The following is a 22444-nucleotide window of genomic DNA, read 5'->3' as shown; positions in this document are numbered from 1 at the left end:
TCAGACACCGGAGGCATCGACTGTATTGTGAATAGCACAAATAATGTGCTCAAACATTGATGTTATTTGACTGTCAAGTCATCTGTCCATTTTAAGCCAGCGTCAGCGTCTAATGTGACAGCTTTGAAATATGTTTTTGCCGAAAATTTGTCCGTTTCCTGCAGACATCAGGCTCACTTATATGCATGCTAGGTGTCTCTCACGAAACTGAGAGACACCCTGCATATATTTGTGCCCTGCTATCAGAGTGAGACGTCTGGGTGAGTGCCAGCAGCGTCCCACAGGGTAGTCTGTCCTCACACAACCTGCTTATCTGCCGCAGCCGTGACAGCAGCTCTGTATAGACCGTCTGGAGGGTGACTCTGCTGCTTTCTCTCTCGTCATTGCATTGGCACAGGCCGGAGCTGCAGAGCATCAGCTTGACATTTCCGTGAAACCAGATGCTACCGTGTGGTTGGTCTCCGCTGGCATTGCTTCCTTCCCATTTCTGACTTGATCACGCTTATGACGACTTATCAATGCCACCAGTTTCCTTCTCTAGAAACGACGTTTTTGTTTTCCCACATATCACCTGTTTACAGGAAATCCAGTTACGTAACTTAAGGCCGGTATGGTGTGGTTACGTCTGGTATGTTTGTGCTGCTTCCCTCAATTTACGTCTCTATTTTTACCTTTCAGACACAGACAGACACCGCCCCGTAGCTGTCAGATGCTCTCGGTTTCATTTCTGAGATCACTCACAATTATGCTCAAAAGTGATTTCAACAATCAGTATTCTCTTACAATATATAGACAGTATATCACACCGCGGATAATGTACAGCAACTGTGTGCCGCCTATTGAACTCTAACTTAACATGCACTTCATGGACACAGGAGCCAGCCCTCAGTTTGTCACGCTCTAATCTTCCCTCTAATTAAATTTACTCTCCCGGTGTCTTCTACTCCCAGCTGTGATGAATGACTTATTTGGCTTTGAGGAGCTCTTTCCCCTCGAATGGAGCTCCTGTGTGTGTGTGTGTGTGTATGCATGTAGGCTGGGCAGCACCTCACTGAGCTGTTTGAGTTATGGCGGCGTGTCGGCAGGAGGGAGAGCCGTCCCACAGCCCCGTTACTTCACCTCCTCGCCCTTCTACTTTTTTGTCTCCTTCCTTCTCCAGAGAGCACATCTGGTTTTTCTGTTATCGTTTTTTCTCCTCAACTCCGGCTCTCCTTTTTCGCCCCCTGAAAGTGTCTGAGTCAGCAGAAACCCGAGGCAGCAAGGATGAGAAAGGCAGAGCTCCCTTCTCACAGAGGGCCTTTATCACTCTTTACCGACCCTCCTGCCAAAACTCATCTGTGCCCATTTCTCCTCTTTTGAACTATAAATCTTCTTTTGTGACAGTGAGTTTATGTGGAAGACGCCAGGCTTTGATAGGCCTGTTAATCTGCATTTTAATGTGGACTGTAAAATACACAGCCATTGTGAATACAGCTGAAGTTAAGGTCACATTATGTCCACATCCTGCCTTTAAAAACGAATACATTTTTTTTAAAAGGCAGCTACATAAACAAAGTGAAACGCTTTACTCCTTCCAGTTTGGGTTTTCACATGCTCATATGATTGCATGTGGCTTTTGCACTTAACTTCCTCAAATGTCACACTGTCCGTTACATTCCTCATGTGAGTGTGGTGACCTGGACTCATTAGGTCTGCATGGGCAGTTAATAACCCAGAGTAATTACTCATGTACTGTGCACGGTCTAATCATTCAGCAACACGTATATTCAACATGAAATCAGTGACCTGATGTTAGCGTGTACTTGAGATGTGCCATATGGATAAAATCCTCCTATCAAGCTATATGTAATTTTATATTACGATGTAAATATATGTAGGACTGCAACTAACACTGGTTGTTCTTATGGGTCAGCCTTCTGATTACTTTCTTGATTAATGTTTTACCTGTGAAGTGTCAGAAAGTAGTGAAAAATATTTAGCTTGAAAAATGACGACTAATTGATTATTGAAATAGCTGCAGTTTCAGCTTTAAAGGTGCTAAATGTGAGATTGGGAGCATTTCTATTGCCGCTGCACGGTTCTCAACATGGCGACGGTGCAACTAACGTTGGTAACAGCGCTTACAGTGAAAACAACGGCAACAGTGCTGACAGAGCTAACCGTGTTAACCTGGTTGGAACCGGAGGGTTGGCGTTACGCTTCTGCAACGGTGCCGTCGGTTGGGCCGGCGTTATCAGTTGTAAACGCTGTGTAGTAGCAGTGCAGAGCGGTGGCACGCTTACATGCAATAAAAGGCTATGTAAACAAAGCACGGAGAAGTTTGTATAACGCCATTGTCTTGTCTGTTAACTTTCTTTCATCCCGTGTGTGTGAAATCTGACTCCTGCTACTCCGTGCTGGGACTCCGTCCAGAGCACTTCACGTCTTGATAACACGGCGCTGATATGCGGAAATAAACTAAATGGGTTTTATTTCTGTAAAAAAAAGCTAAACGACGGTGGGGGCGGTGGGTATGTAATGTAATCTGTGTGTGCCCGACTACCATGTAACACCAGTAACAGCGACCACCGGGACAAGCCTAGTTTGTCCTAATTGTTGTACCTTTACTGAAGTCAGTGTACATACTGTAGCTATAGGACAGTTGAGGCTGGAAGAATAAGAAACAGGCTACAGCAGGAGGTCAGCTGCTGAGGTCACATGTGGAATTTCTCCACCCTGAGGTCACCGGGCGCTGAGGCGCTCTATGGCTCTCTCAGGTCAAGCCTGGCCACAATCGCAGATTAGCTGCACATACTGTATCTGTGGATGATCGTGTGTTAGGATGATCCGTACAGGCTTTTTGTACACTGACACAGAGATATTTGAGTACGCGACCGCCGTAGACCGACATTTAGGTGAGAACGACCCTGCTCCCTCTCAGGTGTCGCTGCTGCAGGGTGCACTGCGTTTCTGTGTCAGTAAACTTCACTGCGGCAAAGCAGCTGATGCTCATAAAAACAACAGTGTCGGACGCACTTTAACAAGGTGTGTGCACAGCTTTGGGGTTTCAATGGCAACAAAATAAAAAACAAGGGAGGAAAGTGAGTTGACGGAACCATTCATGGTTCGGTCCCAGGCCCTCGTCAGCCTGAGGAAGAGGAGACATTCTTGAGCGTTGGGAGGAACGGGAGGCAGCGTAGGATGTGGCTGCTTTGTGTGTCGAGCAGGCAGCCTGAAATTCAGGTCAGCAGAGTGTGCACACATACGCTGGAATGTAGTTAAGTAACAGAGGCGGTTTAGGGAGGGGGGGGGGAGTCTGCGGGTGGATGGGGGTCACAAAACTAGCAGGCCGAGTATTGCTAGAATGTCCGCGTTCGCGTTGGTTGCTGCTTGTTTTTTTTTTTTGGCAATTAGTGAGTCACAAGCGAATATTTGCGTGATAATGCACCGATAGAGTGGATTAAACTGTCATTCATCAATCTGTTTTTGTCTCTCCTTTATTCACTCTCTACAACTGCACCTTTTTGGCTTGTGTGTGACGTTGCATAAGCCTGTGCATTTTGACTTCCTCTTGTTTTATTTGAAAGGTACCAATATACTTCAATTCACAAGAAAAGAGTGTAATTTTGTGAAGTAGAATGTCTTCTTTTCTGTTTACTATCCCCTCAGATTTATCTTGTGGCCGTTTAGATGGGCCCAGACCCTCAAACAGGACCCCGCCCCACTTTTCTACAACCTCCTTTCAGCCAAATCTTTAAACATGGAAGCTGGAATCGCCTCTCATGCCACGAGATTCCTGCGCGTTGATCATTGACGAGGATTCATTATAAAACCACAGCTCGCTGCGTGTCAGGGGAATGTGTTTATTGAGCTCGCTGAACTTGTCTCTGCTAGTCCGTCCCAACATTTGCAGATTTACTTTTCAATGCACGCAGCGGAAGGCAATTAATGTCCAGGTCTGTCATTTGGCATTGTGTTGAAATGATTCAGAGGTGCACAGGGAACTCGACCCCTCTCTCTGTTGGCTCACACGCTCTCCTCTTCAACTTCTATTTGACATCTGTTTTTCTGTTAACACCAGTGTAAGCTGGCTGTGCTGAGGAAGGGATTTTGCAATGATCCGTGCTCCCAGAGGGGATTGTTTCAGAACACGAGAAAAATCAAATGAATCTAATTACTAGGCATTCCCGAGCACGCCCAGTGGAAATTTCACTTTGTTTTGTGGAAATACTACTACAACGAGCGAACAACAAACTGCCTAATTCTGCAGTTTCCTGTTGTTTAATCACCAGTAAAAACATGCAGGGCTCTTTCTTCAGTGTAGCTCCACCAGTAGTGAAGTAACCAGGCCCCTCCCTCCCTCCGTCTGCACTGCTGTTGTGGTGCGTTCAAGTTTCTGTTTGCTTGCGTGTGAGAGCAGAATCATGTGAGAGCGAGCTCCATGTTCCTGCTGTCAGGAGAGTGTGTTTATGGGGGACTGGTATCCGTCTGTGTGTCTCGCCTTGAGGTTGTCACTGCACACAGTTGGTGGGTGTGGCATCCTCGATGACAGAAAACAAATACAGCTCAACCCAGACGACTGACATTTCATATCATGGAGATGAAAGCCTCTCGTGTCTCCTTGTGTGTCTCTCCCTGCGAAGCACCAATCATCATTTTTCTACCCTCTTGTTTTTCAGAGACGGTACATCAGATCTCTGTTAAATGTAAACATGTTGAGGGCAGGGCCGCAGGGTGACAGGGAGACTGATGAGGGGCTGCTGAAAGGCCCAGTGTTTGTTGGCCCTGAGTAGGGTCCCTCACCACCTCAACAATCCTCGTGCTCCCCAGGAACCTGCCAGCCAGATGTGGAGCCAATCCACTGGCAACCCCAAATTCCACCACCTCAGCAATAGTTATCCACACTCACGCAACGCGGCCCCCACTTTCACCTCGCATTACAGAGCCACGCTGTAAACAAGGGGGCCAGATGCATAAAGTGGGGTATTTTTTTTTGTATCCTACTCAAAAGTTAAGAAGAACACTGATAAACCAAGGTGTTAAATAAAGACCCTTCCTGCAAAATAAAATATTTCAACATATGAAAGGGCAACATTAGAGTTACTAAATGATTGTCAGTGCAGGATAAACAACAATGATATGGTGATTTTTTTAAGGGATTGGAAGAAACTTGACTGCTATATTAATATATTAATGCTTTGAATATTGCATAGAGCACCTTTAAAAAGGAGTCTTATGGGGTCAAAATATTATTACCCAAACTGACTTCCTGGTCGAATAAACCACTTTTACTTAGAAGTAAAACATCCGAAAAGTCGGTAATAACCTCTGATTGCAGAGGAAAACTGTGAACAGTCGGTCAGACTTCTTTTTAATAATTTTGCCGTGTTTTCTAGATATCAGTTATTATCACTGATAAAAAAGATGGCCAAAGCTATAAAAATAAGTTGTAACGAACTTCAAGGCTTTAAAAATACAGGTTAGATCATCTTTATTTCAGAGATAGAAACACTCCAGAATGATTCATTGCATTTTAAGGTTAAATGATTACATTATATTGTACCAACTTAAAGATAAGCAGGCAGTGAGTGAATCCTTCATGCTGGTGTCTTGTGGGCTCAAGTCACAACAACACCAGAGGCCTCGTATCACATTTTCTGTTCTTTAAACCCAACGGAGAACAAACCGAATCAGCTCTGGCAGCGAGAGGAAACATTGCAGTGGTGTTTCTGATGACCTCTGACCTTAGTTTAGCGGGTTTGGCTCCTTGCCAGACAAGCCACTCAGTCCTGTGCGTATGGGTCGAGGAATGCGCCAGGCTGCAGCGAGCTCATTAAACAGTGCAGTGAGTGAGGGATGAAGGCCCGTTGTTTGCACTGGCATGCCTTCTCAGGCCCTGCAGCTCTTTGTGTACCGATGGATCTGCAGTCCCAGAGAGCCTCGACGGTCCCAGGACACCGCTGTCACCAGGACAGTGTGTGTTGACACTGTGAAAACTGGTCACCTCTTTTCTTTGGTGCAGCATACATAAATATCCTTCATTAAGCATCCATCAGACATATAAACAGGCTGCAGCAGATACACCGCTCCCTTTTGACTTGTTGTTTTCCCTACAAGGCCCAAAGTGTGAGCAGATCTGTGAGAAAGGCCCGGTCTATACTCGGTAACCTTGGAGCGCAAGTCAGCAGTTTAAATAGCTCGTTCCAGTTTCAGCAGCGTGCAGCTTTCTGAGCAAACGTCCCTTTTATTCCTCCTCTGCCTTTGCTTTGTTTTGGCACCGAGCCCTTGATGGAGAGGGAAGAGGAAGGGGGAGGGAAGGCCAGAGATCAGACAAAAAATCATCCCGTGGTACTCTGCACGTGAGAACGGTCAGGTGGTCACTTCCCTGCAGACGTGACTTCAGTTCAGAGCAAATCAAATTGGAGATTTACTATTAAATCCTCAGCTGTAGAGGAATTGCAGGCTGTTTTGTTTTTGTAGTTCTAGCAATTAAAATGTTTAGCAAAGTCACAAAAACTTTTCAGAGCTAAACTGCTGCTGTTACACCATAATAATAATAATGCACCGTATCATTAATCAAGTTTGCTTTAAAAACACTTTTAAATGAGTGTTTGCATTTAAAAGTGTATTGTGTCCATCGGACTTTTAAACCCTGACTTTTGCACTGTGTTTGAACTATGTTTGACACAAACAAGTAACCCTTACATGACACCACACCAACAGTCTCGCATTGTGACACTATTCATGACTGGAAGACCGTCCTATTTTCAACCCCAGACAAATTGGAAAACCTGATGTGATTCAGAACCACGTGGAGCAAGGCGGTGCAACCGTCTGCTCTCCCTTCATGGACACACAACATTCACGTTCATTTGGTGCCACACTTTGCATGGCTGTTTGAGGCGATCTGATAAACATAGCGTGACCGGGACTTGGCTTTGGAATAACAAACGTGAGTGAGGGAGGGTCCTAACCCCGCTCCAAATCGGCTGTGCACTCTTGGAGAAAAAAAAGTGTGTCTCGCGTCGGGGGAACATGTGCTGCTCGGAGGGAGGGAGCTGTCAGGGACACGCTGCCAGGTTAAACCGGGTCCTGCCTTATTGATATGCATCAGAAACATGAAGCTGTTCTTTCATAGGCAGAGTCATAATAAAGACAGATGGAAGGGAGATGAGTGTAATGCACAGCTAAAGACGAAGAGGGGCTTTGCCCAGACTTGTTGAAACTTAAGTGACATAAGTGAGTTACATAAAGAGTTTTCTTTTTGTCGAGTTTTCACATTTGAAACTGGTGTCATAACATAGGACTAGTAGAGTGCTGCAGAGAGGACGTCTTTTTGTAGGCCAACCAAGAAGTTAGAATCGCACTGGTTCCTTCAATAAAAAGCCACTGGGATTTTTCCATTGGATTTTGGATTATTGTAGGAAATAAGCTCTGTGGAAAAAACAAGTTTATGATACTTACATGTTTTGTTCTGCAAATTAATCTTCACAAATGAACACAACTTTTATAATCTTTTTTATGATCTTTGAGTGAATGCAATCGCCAGAAGTAACGGTGCCTTCAAATGAAACTCATGAGCTTGTGTTTACAACATGGGAAGCCGTGTACACAATGTGCTTGGCGTTCAAGTGGTTAAGTCGTGAGAACACTGCTGCTAAGCAACGGTAATATTAACGTTACTGTCGGCGTCTAGAAGCCACAGAGGCTAACAATTTAGCAAGTTAACAAGTGGGTAACATAATGCAGTAAATGCAAAGGCATAATGTAAGAGGAAAAACAATATACGACTAAAATTACAATATATTCACTTATTATGTACCAAAAATTTGCTTCCATGGCCTCCCCCATCTTTGACGTCAGCGAACTCACAATGTCACAACTCGTGAACTTTGAGCTTTCAGAAACGTTCTACTTACGAAGTCGTGAATACCACAAGAGGGGGGCGTTCATATGGACTCTTTTCGTGAATATGGTCAACATGACCCCATTTGAAGGCACCATAAAAAGCTAACTTTAGGCTAAAAACTAACTACACCACGGTCACATGAGTGTGAGTATACACAACGAGGCTGTAAAGGCGGATGAGGCGGCGTGATGACGGTTAGTAGTCTCATTTAGCCACTTGTTAACAATCACCTTTTTTATTTTATTTATTTATTTGACAGGGACAATACATGTAGACATTGTTACACTTAATTAAAGTAAAACTGATGCAATGTATATAGGACTTCTAACCGTAGATAATTTGCAGACCTTGTCACTGGTTCGGCTTTAAGACACATAAACGCTTCACAATTCACAAGTGGTGTAATTATTGACGCATTTTATATCGTAGAACAAAACGTTAAAATCTCTTTAGCTTGTGATAACAATTAACCTTATTTCAGGCATCTCACTAAAAAACCATTAAAAAAACCATTGACTTTGAGACGAGGGAACCAGAAGTGAACTCATTTCCGGGTTTAAGGACTCATTCCTCTTACACCTCTCTATAGTCAGACATGTACATACGTTCTCATTTCCAATTATTCCATCTTTTAAAGGAATAGTTTGATATTTTAGATGAGCATTGGATGAGAAAATTGATACCGCTCTCACCGGGCTGGACTGGGATAATAATTCAGCCCAGACCAATCTTCACACATTCAGGTGGTGAAAGTGCATCTGTGCACATTTCGAACCTCTGCATGCCAGATAAAATATGTGGTGAGCCTACAGGCGGGGCTTGTGATGAATAAATGTCAGTGAAAACAGGTTTTCTTGAAGGGGGTGAAGGTGGCTAGTCAGGCAGAGTATTCGGGGAACGCCTTGTTTTTGTTTTTCATTACAAGAGAGGGAGAGGTGGGGGGGGCGGGGGGGGGGGGGGGAGCGGGGTGCAAGATGGTGGCCCATTGGCTCAAGTTACCCTTTGGATGATGTGTGTGGAGCGCTGCCTGGTGCAGCTGAGCACACTGCACTCAAAGAGCTCCTTTTTTCAACCAGAGAAAAAGTCACCCACTAGCTCGGACCCCGCTCCCTTCCAAAAAAACACTCCTCCCCCCCCCCCCCCACCCCACCCGCTGCTGCAGACCCCCAGCTCCTTCCTGCCCGCTTCCCCCTGGCCGCAGTCCAAGTGCTTCATGTGGCTCGACTGGGGCAGGTTGGAGGTGGGCCCCCGCCCCTGTCCTCAGAAGACACTTGTTTTCCAGTGGGATGAGGGTGTGTTGGTGTTGGCAGGGTGGAGCAGAGGGGTGGAGGGGTTCAGCGGATGGAGGCGGCGGGGGGATTACCCCCTGGGAGAGGAGGAAATAAAAGAACGAGAGCACTTTCACACGCCCTTTTTATGTGGGAACGCCTGCATGCACCTGTAGGGAGGTGGAGATGTTTTAAAGGGCACTTTTTCTAATCCTTTTTTTTATATACATTTAAATCCGGTGCATTTTTATAGCTACAATCAAATCCCTAAAAATGAATTATGACTTTGCATTATTATGTTTAACCCCTGAGACTCTCTTGTTGCCCACAGGCCGCCTCTGGCTGACCTCTAAATGAAACAGACGGGGCTAGTGAGAGGGTCGTACTTTATGTGAAAAACACAGGCGACGCCCTTCCTGGAAAAAAAACTCAGGGAAAAGACTGTGAGTGTGTGTTTGCACGTGTAAAGGTCCTCATGTGTGCAGCCCTTGAGAGCTTCATTTCTCTGATTAGGTTTATTGTGGTTGCAGCGATGGCCAGCGGAGACCTTGCATTGTTGGAGTTTGTTTACCGTTCAGACAGAGTTAGCTAAAAGGAACGAGAGAAATGGGGGACGGCTAGCTCAGAACAAAGAAACGGTTCATGGACTAGCATGACTAATGGAGGATTGAAAGGCCTTTATGAACAAATTTGAATGAACCACGGACAGACAGGGGAGGTAATCTGCTGATAAAACAATGTTGGGAATAAATGCAGTCCTTTTGAAATAATATACAATATCCATACAAAGTCAGTCAGTGTTCAAAAAGACATTAACTCTGCCTGGTCGTCACTATCGCTGATTTAATCGCTGCATCCAGGGAGCTGTTTACTTGTGGATCCACAGGGTTGTTGGCCTGCAGGGCTTTGGCAGGGATGCAGGGTTTTCCGGAGGCCACAGTTTGTGTCTTGAGTTCAACCGAGTGACCAGAACAGATGAGAAATGTCTCACGGCCGTCATTTTGGTTAATAATGATTTTTGCAGCCGGTGACTGTGGGTCTAAGGCCTCACCCACAGCTTTAGGGTATAGCAGGGTGATAGATAGATCAGGGTGCCCATGTGGTGGATCCATCAAACACAAGGTTTTGGAAAAAGTGAAATAGACAGCTGAGACGGACAATCTTAATGCACCACTAGACAGTGTGCAGTTATATTCATGTATTGTATTCTGCAATACATTAGTAATAGTGAGTAGTCGCGTTTGTACAATGCAAGTATGTTTTTGTGAATACACCACCAAACTAAAGCATCACATTTAGTAACACAGGCAGGCAAAACCCTACAGGGTTTGATAACAATTTATCTGTTATTTGATTAATTGTCAACTATTAAATTAATTTCCAATTATTTTGATAATCGATTAATTGGTTTGAGTTGTTTTTTTAAGAAAAAAAGTCTCAGTTCTCCACGATTCCAGCTTCTTAAATGTCAGAACAAGACATTTGAGGACGTCATCTTGGGCTTTGGGAAACACTGATCAACATTTTACACCATTTTCTGACAGTTTATAGACCACACAGCTAATTACTAATCGAGAAAATAATCGACACTGAAAATAATCATTATTACAGCCCTAAATAAAATGTACTTCTTCTAAAAACAGGAAAGTCTCAAAGCTTTGGCCCCGTTTGGCTCTTTGAATGTGTGTCACATGTGGGTGTATAGTGTCAAAACAGCTCTTGTTGATGAGGAAAGGTGTAGATGTTGAGGTACCTTACATGAACTCTGGCTGTATGATATGATACATGATATGATATAAACAAGTATTGTGTAACTATATCAGTATGTGACATTTCCTTTCTCATGCTGGGAGGATGTGATTCCTCTAAGGAATTTGAAAGCGTTTTTGCTGGAGCCCCTGCAAGCTTTGAACATGTGTAACCAGCGAGACTGTCTGCACCCCCTCAACTCTTTGAACATGCAACGTCGGACAGTCAATCCCAAAGTCACAACTGAAACCAAAGCAGAGCATCAACCGTCATCGTGTAGTATTCAGTCACAAGACAAGAACATGACAGTCACAGTATATAGGAGGAACAGTATTTGTTTCTGTCCTTCGGGGACGTATGGATATTAACCGTTTGTCAGTCTGTTTGTGTAGGTGCCTGCTCACTTTTCTGCGGGTGGATGTCTTGCTGACTCACCGTGTGCTTGTTGTGTGTTTGCAGACGTGCCAAACTACGGCTGTACTTGGAGCAGTTGAAGAAGCTGGTGCCTTTGGGTCCAGACAGCACGAGACACACCACACTGAGCCTGCTGAAAAGGGCCAAGATGCACATCAAGGTATTAAAAAACAGAAAATAAGACGCAATGTTTCTTTTTGCATCTGTTTGATAAATTAGCCTTAGTTCGACAGATAATTGACAACAACTTTTGTTATTTATCAAGCAATTTTTACCATTTTTAAACTAAACAAACAATTGATTAATCAAAAAGTAATTGAGTCAAAAATAACTGCTAGTTGCAACTCTAGCGTAGAGTAAAACTAGGTTTAAGTTTTCTCAAAAAGTCATGAGCACCAAACTCATGCTCTACTTCTTCCTCGTCTTTGAGCCGTTCCCCCTTTGCCTTCTTTAAGTGTTATATTGTTTTATAATCTTTCAATCAGAGCGGTTCAGGGCCTGTCAGAAGAAAAAATGCTCCCAAGACTGAAAGGAAAACAAATGAGTCAACAAAGTGGTATATACAGGACATTTGGCGGCTGATCTTTAGATATGTGAAAAGGGGATAATTTGACATTAGGTTTAAGGACAACTCCTCCTCCATGGTTCATTAAAGGAGACACATCATGCTCATTTCCAAGTTCATACTTGTATTTTGGGTTTCTACTAGAACATGTTGACATGCTTTAATGTTACACATTATTTTTCTCATACTGTGTCTAAATATACCTGTATTCACCCTCCGTCTGAAACGCTCCGTTTTAGCGCCTGTCTCTTTAAGACCCCCCCCCTGAAAAAGCCCAGTCTGCTCTGATTGGATGGGGAGAAAATTATGGTGCAGCTTTGCAAAGTTAGTATCAGAGACAGTTCAGAAAGGAGACGGCGCACCGAGAGTCAGTTTCCTACATCTGTGTCATGTTGGTTTCACCACTGCCCCGTCTCTTTAGGTGACTAATATGACCTGAGCCTATTAACTCCAATGGGAGGAATGAACATGAACACAGATTATGACTGATTCTTTTACCCCACAGTCACCAAAGTGAATATTGGACCCATTTTTCACAAGCCCCATTATCGTCCCAACATTCTGACACTAAAATGGGATTTTCCAGACAGACAAATCAGGAGAAAATTAACTTTGTTCGAGACTCTCGCGAGATCTGGCAACTAAAGTTCGCTAACGCCTTAGCCAACTAATTTTCGGAATATTTAATATGGCTGTTAGCTGTGTAAATATTGAATGTTAGCAAAACAAAAGAAAAAAAAAATGATGCAAATATAATCCAATCTGCTTTCATCCATCCACACGACATTCACAACACTTCCAAACGAGGTGGGGGGATGGAGGGGAAGGCGAACACGTCATGACCACGCCCACGTAGGAGACAGGAAGTGTATGCCATTTCAAACCATTGGCAGGCTTGAAATGCGTCATCTTCATACTTGCCAACCCTCCCGACTCCCGTTTTCCATTGCCCTCTCCCGGTTTCCTCCCGGGTTTCACATTTCTCCCGATTTCTGACACATGTTCACACTTTTTTTTCCTTTTTGTTATCTCAACCTGTTTCTGGTGCTGTACAGCATCTATAAGCTCTACTGTTTCCACCCGGACGACAATATAGCTACATCTAATGTTGTTTACTGGCAGAAAAGAGCTGCTCGCGACACAACCCGGCTTGAGCTGCGCTCGCCGCACATCACAATGTGCAGCACCCGAAGTTGGGCGTTGCTCGATGCAGCAAAAAGCCGTCGTGGCGTGGCGCAAGCCAATGGAAATAACGGGTTTCAGAGCGCAGTGGTGCCGTTGTCGCATTGTGTCTGAAAGGGCATTCAATGAGTGAGAGATGGAGAGAGAAATGGAAAGTAGTAAGAGAAAGAAATACTTAAGCAGGAGCAAAAAATGAATGAATAAAAGATTCACAGTCTACTTATTATCTTGCCATTTTTATTCTTTAAAAGTCACCAGAAAAAACTCAAATTTTCACTTTCATTTTGAAACCCTCCCTTTTTTTGAAGTCTCAAGGTTGGCAAGTATGGTCATCTTTGTTATAAAGTATCTTTGGTAGTACTCAAGCTATGGGCGATGTATTCTAATGATCCTGCATGTGACATAGGAAGGGGAACCAAATCTGAATGGCTTGTTGAATCACATGTTTTCTGATCTATGCAGTCCACAAATAACTAACCGGGTTGTCTTGTTGCACAGTTTTAGAGTTGGTAGACACTCCGGATACCCAAATGTATGAGAATAAGCACTGAAAAAGTTTGTCATGATATGTCCCCTTTAACTGTTGCAGTTCACACACACACAGAGAGACATGTGAGAGTGCAGCAGGAGCACCAGAAAAGGGCTTAAACCCACTTGAGTGCTTGCAGAATATTATTAGATTGTTAATGTTGCCATGCAGAGGATGAGCTGCTCATCTAAGTAGAGTTTAGGACACGCTGTACTGATCTTGCTGTTTACGAGCAGCAACACTGTGGTTGGTGGAAAATCCAGACGTAGCGAGTTTTAACCCTTCATTTCCTGTTTATCATGCATGTCCTCTCTGCTCAGACGATCTGCGCTAATTCTCGTCAGCGTTGTGTTGTGTTCTCGTATCCCAGGGGCCATGTGTGTTCGACTTCGCTTTGATTCACCACCGAAAACTTTCACATGCAAATACATGCAAAAGTTAATCCCAGGTTGAGTCAAACTGTCAGAGTTTATGTTTATTTTGACTTTCTAACCTGCAGGCCTCACACAGACATTTGGCCACTTCCTTATTGTTGTTAAATTCTTTCATTTGTATGTTTGGCAGATGTCTGATTGGCAGGAGATGATAGAAAACACTGGTTTCATAAGATCCAACATAAATAATAGATATAAAAATAATATAGTGTTCACAATTGGAAGAAAAACCTTCTGTTGTATACTTGTTAATATGTTGTAGTTTACTGTATATTAACACTTGAAAAAGAGGTTATTTAATAGAGTTAAAAGATATTTTTGTGGGAAGATGAAGTATGAAAATACTGTAAAACAGACATTTCGCATAGTCAGACTATTTGGACATTAGGACACTAAGAAAAATGTGTTGTGTAGGTAGCTTTTATGTTGTTAGCAATTATGTGTGTTTCTTTATGAACATGCATAGTATATCTTAAAGTCTGAATGTCAAATGCTGGAAATATTCATTTAAATGCGGTGTTATTGTTGTCACGTTTCTTTTTCTGAACTACTTTTCCTTCACAATAAGTTTTCCTATTGCAACGTAACACAAAATGTATTAGGTGGGAAATAAAATAGTCTCGAAAATAAATTTCCCACAGTGACCTTTCGTGGATAATTTAAATGATACGACAAATAAATAAATGAAATAAATATTATATGGGTATACAGTAAATAGAGAGAGCAAAGAACATTGTCATTGTTTTTGGTATTGATGTGTCTCTGCAGAAGCTGGAGGAACAGGACAAGAAGGCGTTAAACACGAAGGAGCAGCTGCAGCGAGAGCACCGCTACCTCAAACGCCGCCTGGAGCAGCTTTCTGTGTCCGGATCCGTCGAGCGCATCCGCACCGACAGCATGGGCTCCACCATCTCCACCGACTCCGAGCAAGGTACGCTACGCTTGCTTCGAAAAGTCATCCAGCAGCACTACAGCAACAGGGATCCACTCACTGTAGAACCTCGTTTGTCCCAAATCTGGACAGTAGTGGGTTTTTTTTGGGACGTGTGTGCCATATTGTGAAATGCTTTAACTATACATTTACATGTATATACTCTACAGTAACATGTGTTTATTGTGGTCACAGCTTCATATAACTATGACACTAATGTAAATCAAATGTAATCACCTCCACATTTGATGCAAATCAATAACAACCAACGTATGGCTCAGACTGAGGTTGAGGCACGCACACTGTATATCCTGAAGCTATATTCTGTTTGCAAACAACTGCTTTCATCTGTATGTAACCCAATCAGCTGTTGGGCTGTTTGCATTCCTCTCGCCGTCCACTGATAAACTCTGAGTCACACCGTGGTCCACGTGAAAAGCCACTCGATGGTTGGCCTTGTTTGCAGGCGATGCCCCTGGGGTCAAAGGTGAACACCTCAGAGTGCAGATAAAGAAGTCTAGATTTCCTCTTTAGCTACTGATGGTGGCAGGGTTTGACGTTAACCATGGCCCGATGGCCTGTGGCCACAAAAAGTTACCCTGCGGCCACCAAATATCCCCCTTGGGGGATTACCTGTCTAAAAACAGGTTAAATACAAATAATAAAACCCCCCGTACCGCAAGCCTTCACCAACGCAACGTTACAGTTCCACAAACATTTCCATCAGGGCCTAAGTTGACTCCCTGCTGGGCCTTAGCATCAGGGAATTGTTTTTTAAATGTATTTTAAAGATGTTTTTAACCTAGAAGTAGCAAACTCCTTTAAGGAATAACTCAATTAGTAGGTTGTGAATATGTATAATGTGAAAAATCCATAAAATATGTCACCTCAGGGGTCATCAGTTTACTCTATGATAGAAAAAGGGGGTTGACAACCACGGCTTTACACAACTATTTGTCACTTAATGTTTACAACCGAGTGCAACCCTATGGATGCCTTCTAGGAGACACCGTTTGAAACTGTATGCTGGTATTCACATATTAAAATGATTCATCGTGTCTCACCCCTCTCTGTGCATCGCATAACCCGAGTTTAAAGGAGCAATCTGCTGCTCACGGTGTCACAGACTCCCCTGAAATGCTTAGCTTGGACTGTTACAGTATGTTTACTAATCCTGGTTGAGGTAAACACACACATGCAGTTGTTTATCAATGGATGGGGATTAGCTGTGGGAGCACAAAGATCTGCCTGTTTGCCCAGAGTTAATGGCAGCCTAAATCTGGGTTTAATCCACAGGCGCTGCAGGCTCCCTAATAAATATGCCCACAGTCGGGTGGAAATAAACAGTTTCCCCCTCGCTTCTTCTGTTTTTGAACCCAAAATAACCTTGTGTATTTTGCTCTTTTTGCGTGCAGAGGTGGACATCGAGGGCATGGAGTTCACCCCTGGCGAGGCAGACAGTGTGGACAGCATCAGCGACGTTGAGGAGGAGGAGTTGGAGGAGTTGGAGGAGTTGGAGGAGGAGGAGTTGGAGGAGGAGGAGGAGGAGGAGGAGGAGGACCACTACAGCCTCCAGAGCAGCTCCAGCGACACCAGCTACACAGCCACACATTCCCACAGACTGCAGCCGCACCACTGTTAGACACCGCGCGGCCACCCAGCTTCCCTTCCCCTCACTTATACCCTCCCCACGACCATTTGCAATCGCCAACGCCGCCCGCTACCTACATCAGACCGGTCCACGACGGCGGTACACCCTGAACCTGTTCCTCCTGTCCTGGCCCCGGCTCTCCAGGAAGCATATGGGGCTGAAATGCCACTCAAGCCTTCCTGACCCCCCCTGACCACTGACCCTACCTCACCCTACTGTATCCTGCCTGAACCTGACTCGCCCGGCCCTCCCACTGCCCTCACCACCCCACACCTAGTGTCGCTGCAGGCTCAGAGCGAGCAAAGCAGAGTTTGTGCTTTTAATGGGGACTTTCTTTAGTGTGGTGGAGCTTTGACTTGTTAATCAGGGTTTTGTAAAGTGTGCGTTTATGTGTGTGTGTGTGCGCGTGTGTGAGAGAAAGAACAAGCGAGGGAGGTTAAGAGAAGTCAAAAACAATATATGTCATCTCCATGAGGCAATAATATGCAGACGAGGCTTTGTGATGTAAAAGGTAAAGCACTTCTGCAATATTTGCAACATTTAAAGTTGATTACATCACACAGTATCTTCCCTTTACACAATACGATTTACAGGAGTAGCTGTTCCTTGAAACGTTTTTAAAAAAATGGACAAAGATTAAAGGAATAGTTTGACATTTTGGGAAATATATTTATCCGCTTTCGTGCCATTTCCACCGACTGTTAGCTGTAGCGTCGTCTTCTCATCATCTAAATCTTGGCAAGGAAGTGAAAAAGCTTTTCTTTTTTTTTCCCAAAATGTGAAACTATACTTTTAATTTCTACAATTTTTAGTAGGGCTGACCCGAAAGCTTCGAAGCTTCGACCGTTGCTATGGTAATCAACCTCCAAATCAGTATTCGATGGCTTCGTTTTGTTTTTTTTTATATTTAAGTATGTAATAATGTATAAATCCCAAAATAGCCCATAAAATAAGGAATAATCCCACAACATTATTCATTATTCATTTTCAACATGAATTATTATTTGTTATTCTCAGACGGATATCGCTGTTTTTTGTGTTTAGAGGTGTGTGTGTACTGTATTGCGGCAGCGGCACTGAAACGGGGGAGATGGTCAGCCTGCTGCGCCGCGACACGCCGCGATGCTTCGAATAACTTCGAATATTTCTCACCGAAGCTTCGAAGCCCAAAAATGGTGATCGGGACAGCCCTACTTTTTAGGATCGTGTGAAATGTGCAGCAGTGCTTCTGCCATCTAAAACAGGACTTCTTCAGCAGCTACTTCTGTAAACAAAGTCCCATCTTCATCTCCAAAATGTGGCCGAAAGACAAACTAAAAAAGTTACAGAGCTGTAGCAGAGAAGAAATAATGTATATAGATGTACAGTTACTGTCCAACCCCTCATGTCTCCCTCTGGTTGGGTTGCCTAACCACTACTCCACACTACTGACCACTACACTATACCACCCTATGGTGTGGATGGACTACTATGTCAATGAAAAAAAGGAGTTGCCTCATAACTAAAAACTCTATTCCTTAAAGATTGATTCAAACCTTGTGATTCCTTCTCAGTAGCGAATTGATGTAGCAATAAATACGAGAGGCGGGTGATTCCTCTGAGTGTTTAAACGATTCTGGTGGACCACGAGGTGTCGAGGGAGACGTTTTCCTTTTTTACCCCTGTAGATGGCCAGCGAGTGCTTACAGAGAGCGGACCTGCAGAAAAAGGGACAGTTCTCCCTTTTTCTTTTTCACTAATGGATCCGTCTCGTCACTCTTTTGCGCCTTTTACCCAGAATTTGAATTTCTCTACAGCTTTGTGACTTTTTCAAGCAGCCTTCATGTGTGTCTGGATTTGTTTTTGTTGTTCTGATTAACAAGTCAAAGCTGTAAAAGTGGAAAATATAAAAAAAAAAAAAAAAGGGCCAGCTCTAATGATTTGTTCTCCGTAGAGGCGTTCATTTATAGCTAACCTAGCAAACTAATCAGTTGAAATTTTAATCTCTATAACAAGGCTAATAATCTTCTTTCCCTCTCTGCTATCTGCTACTTATTTCCGGAGCTTCTGGGCCCTGCTGAAGACCGACGTAGATGAAATCTCTCTTCCCTAACTTGTCTGTAACTTATGCACAATATTGACGGAGGAGGCGCTTCTGTCGCTCTCTGACCATTTAATAATCATTAGTCTCTGGCAGTCTTTAGAGCTTGGCGTCCCAACACATAAAAAAAAACAAAAAACAAATAGGGCCAGTCCACCATGGCAGGTCTGACCAAAAAAATAAAAAACTACAAAAAACTCAAGACCACAAAAAACTTGCATACAAAAGAAGCTACTCATCACTAAAAGTGATGCTAGCCAGTGTAGTCTATATTTCTTGTATTAAATTTTGTATTATATTTTCCTAAATGTTCTCTTGTAATGAAAAGACAAAAAAGAGTGAGTATATCTATCTATATATAAATATAAATATATATATATATGAGAGACAGACAGACATGAGGTCAGGCTTGTTGAAGGGAGAGTGGGGGCAGGGGAGCTGATACACTGGCCCCTCTCCCTTGGGTGACTCTCCTGCTGTCATTCTGTGCCTTGGTGAGCCTTCGACCTCCCTCATCCTCCTCCTCCTCCTCCTCTTCCTCCCACCTCCTCGCCCCCGGCACCTACTCAGGTCACACTCCCCCTCCTCTCCTCTTAATCCTCTTCTTCTCTGGCGGGGCTTCAACCCTTCCCATGCCAAAACACTTCCACGAGCAAGGGGCACTTGAAGAGAAGACGTCATTATAAATACATTTTTAAAAAAAAGCCCCTTTGGTCTCTACTGAGCAGCCGCTGTTGTATGTACGCCCTGTCCAGGCACTCCCCACCCTCTTGACGCCCGCTTGTCTGCCAGTGCCGCCTCTGTCACAGAAAAAAAAAACACACACTGGTAAACTCCCATGGCAGCTTCCAGTCGCCCCGAATGGTCACCAACGGGGTTCAAAACTTCTGGGCTTGAAGCGTGTTTCTTTTTTTTGTTGTCATTTTACTTTTATTGTATGTTGACTATGTGTTTGTTCAATGGGAGTCACTGGGATAGGAGCGATAAAAGAATAATCCAATCGATGGCAGCTTAAAAGGTGTAATCCTCCGCGCTCCCAGTGGTCCGTCCCAGAAATAGTGTTACCCATCGATCAGGGGACCTCTTGAGACACAGCAATATTACCATCTTGTGCTTTCTGAGGGAGGGTGGGCGGGCAGGGTTTTTAAGACAAGCAGGTGGTTTTGCTTTTGACTCTGTGGTGCATTTTTTTTGGTGACCAACTCTATATTTTGTTTTGATGACCTCCTATCTGCACTCTCTCCATACACTGCAGGAGGGCAAAAAAAAAATGACTAGAGTTTAAATTTTTTTTTTTTTTTGGAAAAGCTGTTTTTTTTGTCATTAAGAGTTTACATTAATGTCAAAGGATTTGTACATGACTGTATCAGAAATGTCCTTTTTCAGTTTGTTGGTCAAACGAACAACTTAACGAACCATATTAAATGGCATAAAGTTATCCTCTTGCACAGAACCTCCCAGCAGAAAAGCGACGTGAAGTGAACGGGACGAGGGCCAGATATGAGATTAGACTATTCAGCGGCGTCATTGAAAAATGTACATTAGCACACACTCAGAATAGCTTTGAGCAACTGACTGGACGCGGTAACATTTTGGTTTGAATGCTGGATGGATAGTGTTTATGGAAATTCTTTTAATGATGTGCCTTGAAAAAAAGTTACTTTCTTAAAAAAAAAAAAAAGCAGAGATTGTACAAATTAATGAAGACTGTTAAATCAGTTTCAAGTCCTTGGAGAGGCAACAGAAGATGTTACAGCTTCTTTATTCATCGCAGAAAGGTAAACATTTATGTCAAAAAGCTGAAGGCGCTCTTCATTGAACTCCTATTAAGATTAAAGTGTAATTTAAAGGGATAGTTTGTGTGTTTTGAAGTGGGATTGTATGAGGTACTTATCCATAGTCATTGTATTACCTGCAGTAGATGACGGTCGGCACGCCACCAGTTTGGAGAAACAGACAGACATCAAAGCAAAGCAACGTACTGCTATGGACGGGGACGGAAGAATAGCGTATTTTAGCCACCTAAAAGAAAGGCTCAATATTACAATATTTTCACCGCTTTATTTTGCCATCAGACAGCCCTTCTCATTCTCCTTATGACGGGAAACTGAACTGAAAGTGAAAATTATCTATGATCTCTTCAACGTCAGCAGACTCAGATGACAAAAACAGTATAGATACGGTTCACTTTCAGTTCAGTTACCCATCGGAATATATTCTAAATATAGCGTACACTGAAATGGATATAGTTTTTTAATAGGTGAGCCTTTCTTTGAGGTGGCTAAAATACGTTCTTCTGCCGTCCCCGTCCACAGCACTGTATCGCTTTGCTCTGGTGCTGGTACTCCTGTCAGTTTCTCCATGCTGGCTGCACGCCCAACGTCATCTACGGTAAGTAATACTATGTACTAAGTACCTCATTCAACACCACTTCAAAACACCCAAGCTCTCCCTTTAAGAGTCATCAGAGCAAGCACAGACGAAGTTTGATATTTGCTTTCATGTTGCTGTTGCACAGAGATTTACTTCGGCGTGTTGGGTTTTCTAAGAGCACAAAAGCACAGAGTGATATTTGGGGAAGTCAGCAGGGAGAGACATAAAAAGAGAGAGGGTGGGTGGTGGGATGAAATCCGGGTGAAGCAGCACAGAGAGCAGGGTCAAGGCAGAGGGCTGAAATCAGATACACAGAGGAGTAATGGTGCTTATATAAAATCAACACAATGACTTCCATGAAATATTATTCCTGCCAAACAAACAGTCACTTTTAACCCCTTCCATGCTGAATGATTAGTAATGTGATTCCAGAGACGAATAGCTTTAACTACTTGTAGGCTTTAGGTCAGCATCCAGCTTTCCGAACCCCCAGCCTTTATGTCTTTTACTCGTTATTTTGCATCTTTAGGTGACGCTCCAGAGCGGGTGTCACACCAGCATTGTGGTTCCTCTTTTGTAGAGGCTGTAGAGGACGGCGAGCTGGCTGGGACTCCTAGCTGAGAGGAGGACGGTGGGGCCGACATACTGTGCGGAGTAGGGAGAGTTCTGTGCCAGAGACCTGTGAATATGTTCCTTTTTAGCGGATGTGTAATATGCATTCAGAAGATGTTATATAAGTTCCTTTTTTTTTTGTTTTGTGTGTGTGAGTGTGTGTACACGACTACCTGGTGCTGGCTACATTTTAGCAAACACTTGAAGGTATTGTGTATTCTCTCATTGTAATATAATTAAAATGTTTTATACATAAAGTCGCAGCAGCCTCATCATTGCCTGGTAAATGACTGTATGGTACGACTGAGGGGGGAAACGGAGCACTGAGACAACCTTCAACTGCACCAAGCAGCAGGAATATGCAGATACAGATGTTCCGATGTTAAAGGGCTTCCTGTTTGGTTTGTGCAGCTGTGAAACTGATCTGTTGTCTGGAATATCAACTAGTTTTAAAGGTCAGAGTTCACTTTGTGTCTCTGTTATAGTAGAGAAAGGTTAACTGGTGAAATCAACAAAGAGGCAAAACATTAAATCAATAAATAATCACATTTTATTAAAGCTCAGTTTGACAATGAGAAAAAACACAAGATGACAAACATTGGACTTTATCTCGCAGGGTTGGTTGAGAATGTTTTTGAACGAGAACAAAAAATATCAAATTATTCACGTTAGGGCTGCAACTAACGATTATTTTCATTGTTGACTAATCTGTTGATTATTTTCTCCATTAATTGATTAGTTGGTTGGTCTATAAAATGTCAGAAAATG

At 43.4% G+C, this 22444-nt stretch overlaps 1 protein-coding gene and 1 long non-coding RNA gene across 3 annotated transcripts in view; one reads left to right on the top strand and one right to left on the bottom strand.

Moving 5' to 3' along the window:
• The window catches only part of mxd4 (MAX dimerization protein 4), a 24632-nt gene extending 7395 nt beyond the window's left edge, over positions 1 to 17237 (top strand). For both annotated transcript variants that reach the window (XM_037764601.1, XM_037764600.1), the window contains 3 exons: positions 11365 to 11479; positions 14798 to 14960; positions 16376 to 17237. In XM_037764601.1, coding sequence (XP_037620529.1) covers positions 11365 to 11479; positions 14798 to 14960; positions 16376 to 16602 — 505 coding nt within the window. In that variant the 3' untranslated portion in view covers positions 16603 to 17237. The remainder of the gene's footprint in view (positions 1 to 11364; positions 11480 to 14797; positions 14961 to 16375) is intronic.
• LOC119485207 lies at positions 5626 to 22444 on the bottom strand. The gene is made up of 3 exons (XR_005206223.1): positions 22224 to 22444; positions 12443 to 12445; positions 5626 to 5636 (listed from the first exon to the last, which is right to left on the bottom strand). It is a non-coding gene; the product is annotated as an uncharacterized LOC119485207 (long non-coding RNA).

This window comes from Sebastes umbrosus, chromosome 3, assembly GCF_015220745.1.
Source record: "Sebastes umbrosus isolate fSebUmb1 chromosome 3, fSebUmb1.pri, whole genome shotgun sequence".
Lineage (NCBI taxonomy): Eukaryota > Metazoa > Chordata > Actinopteri > Perciformes > Sebastidae > Sebastes > Sebastes umbrosus.
This window is presented reverse-complemented; position numbering and strand designations above follow the sequence as displayed.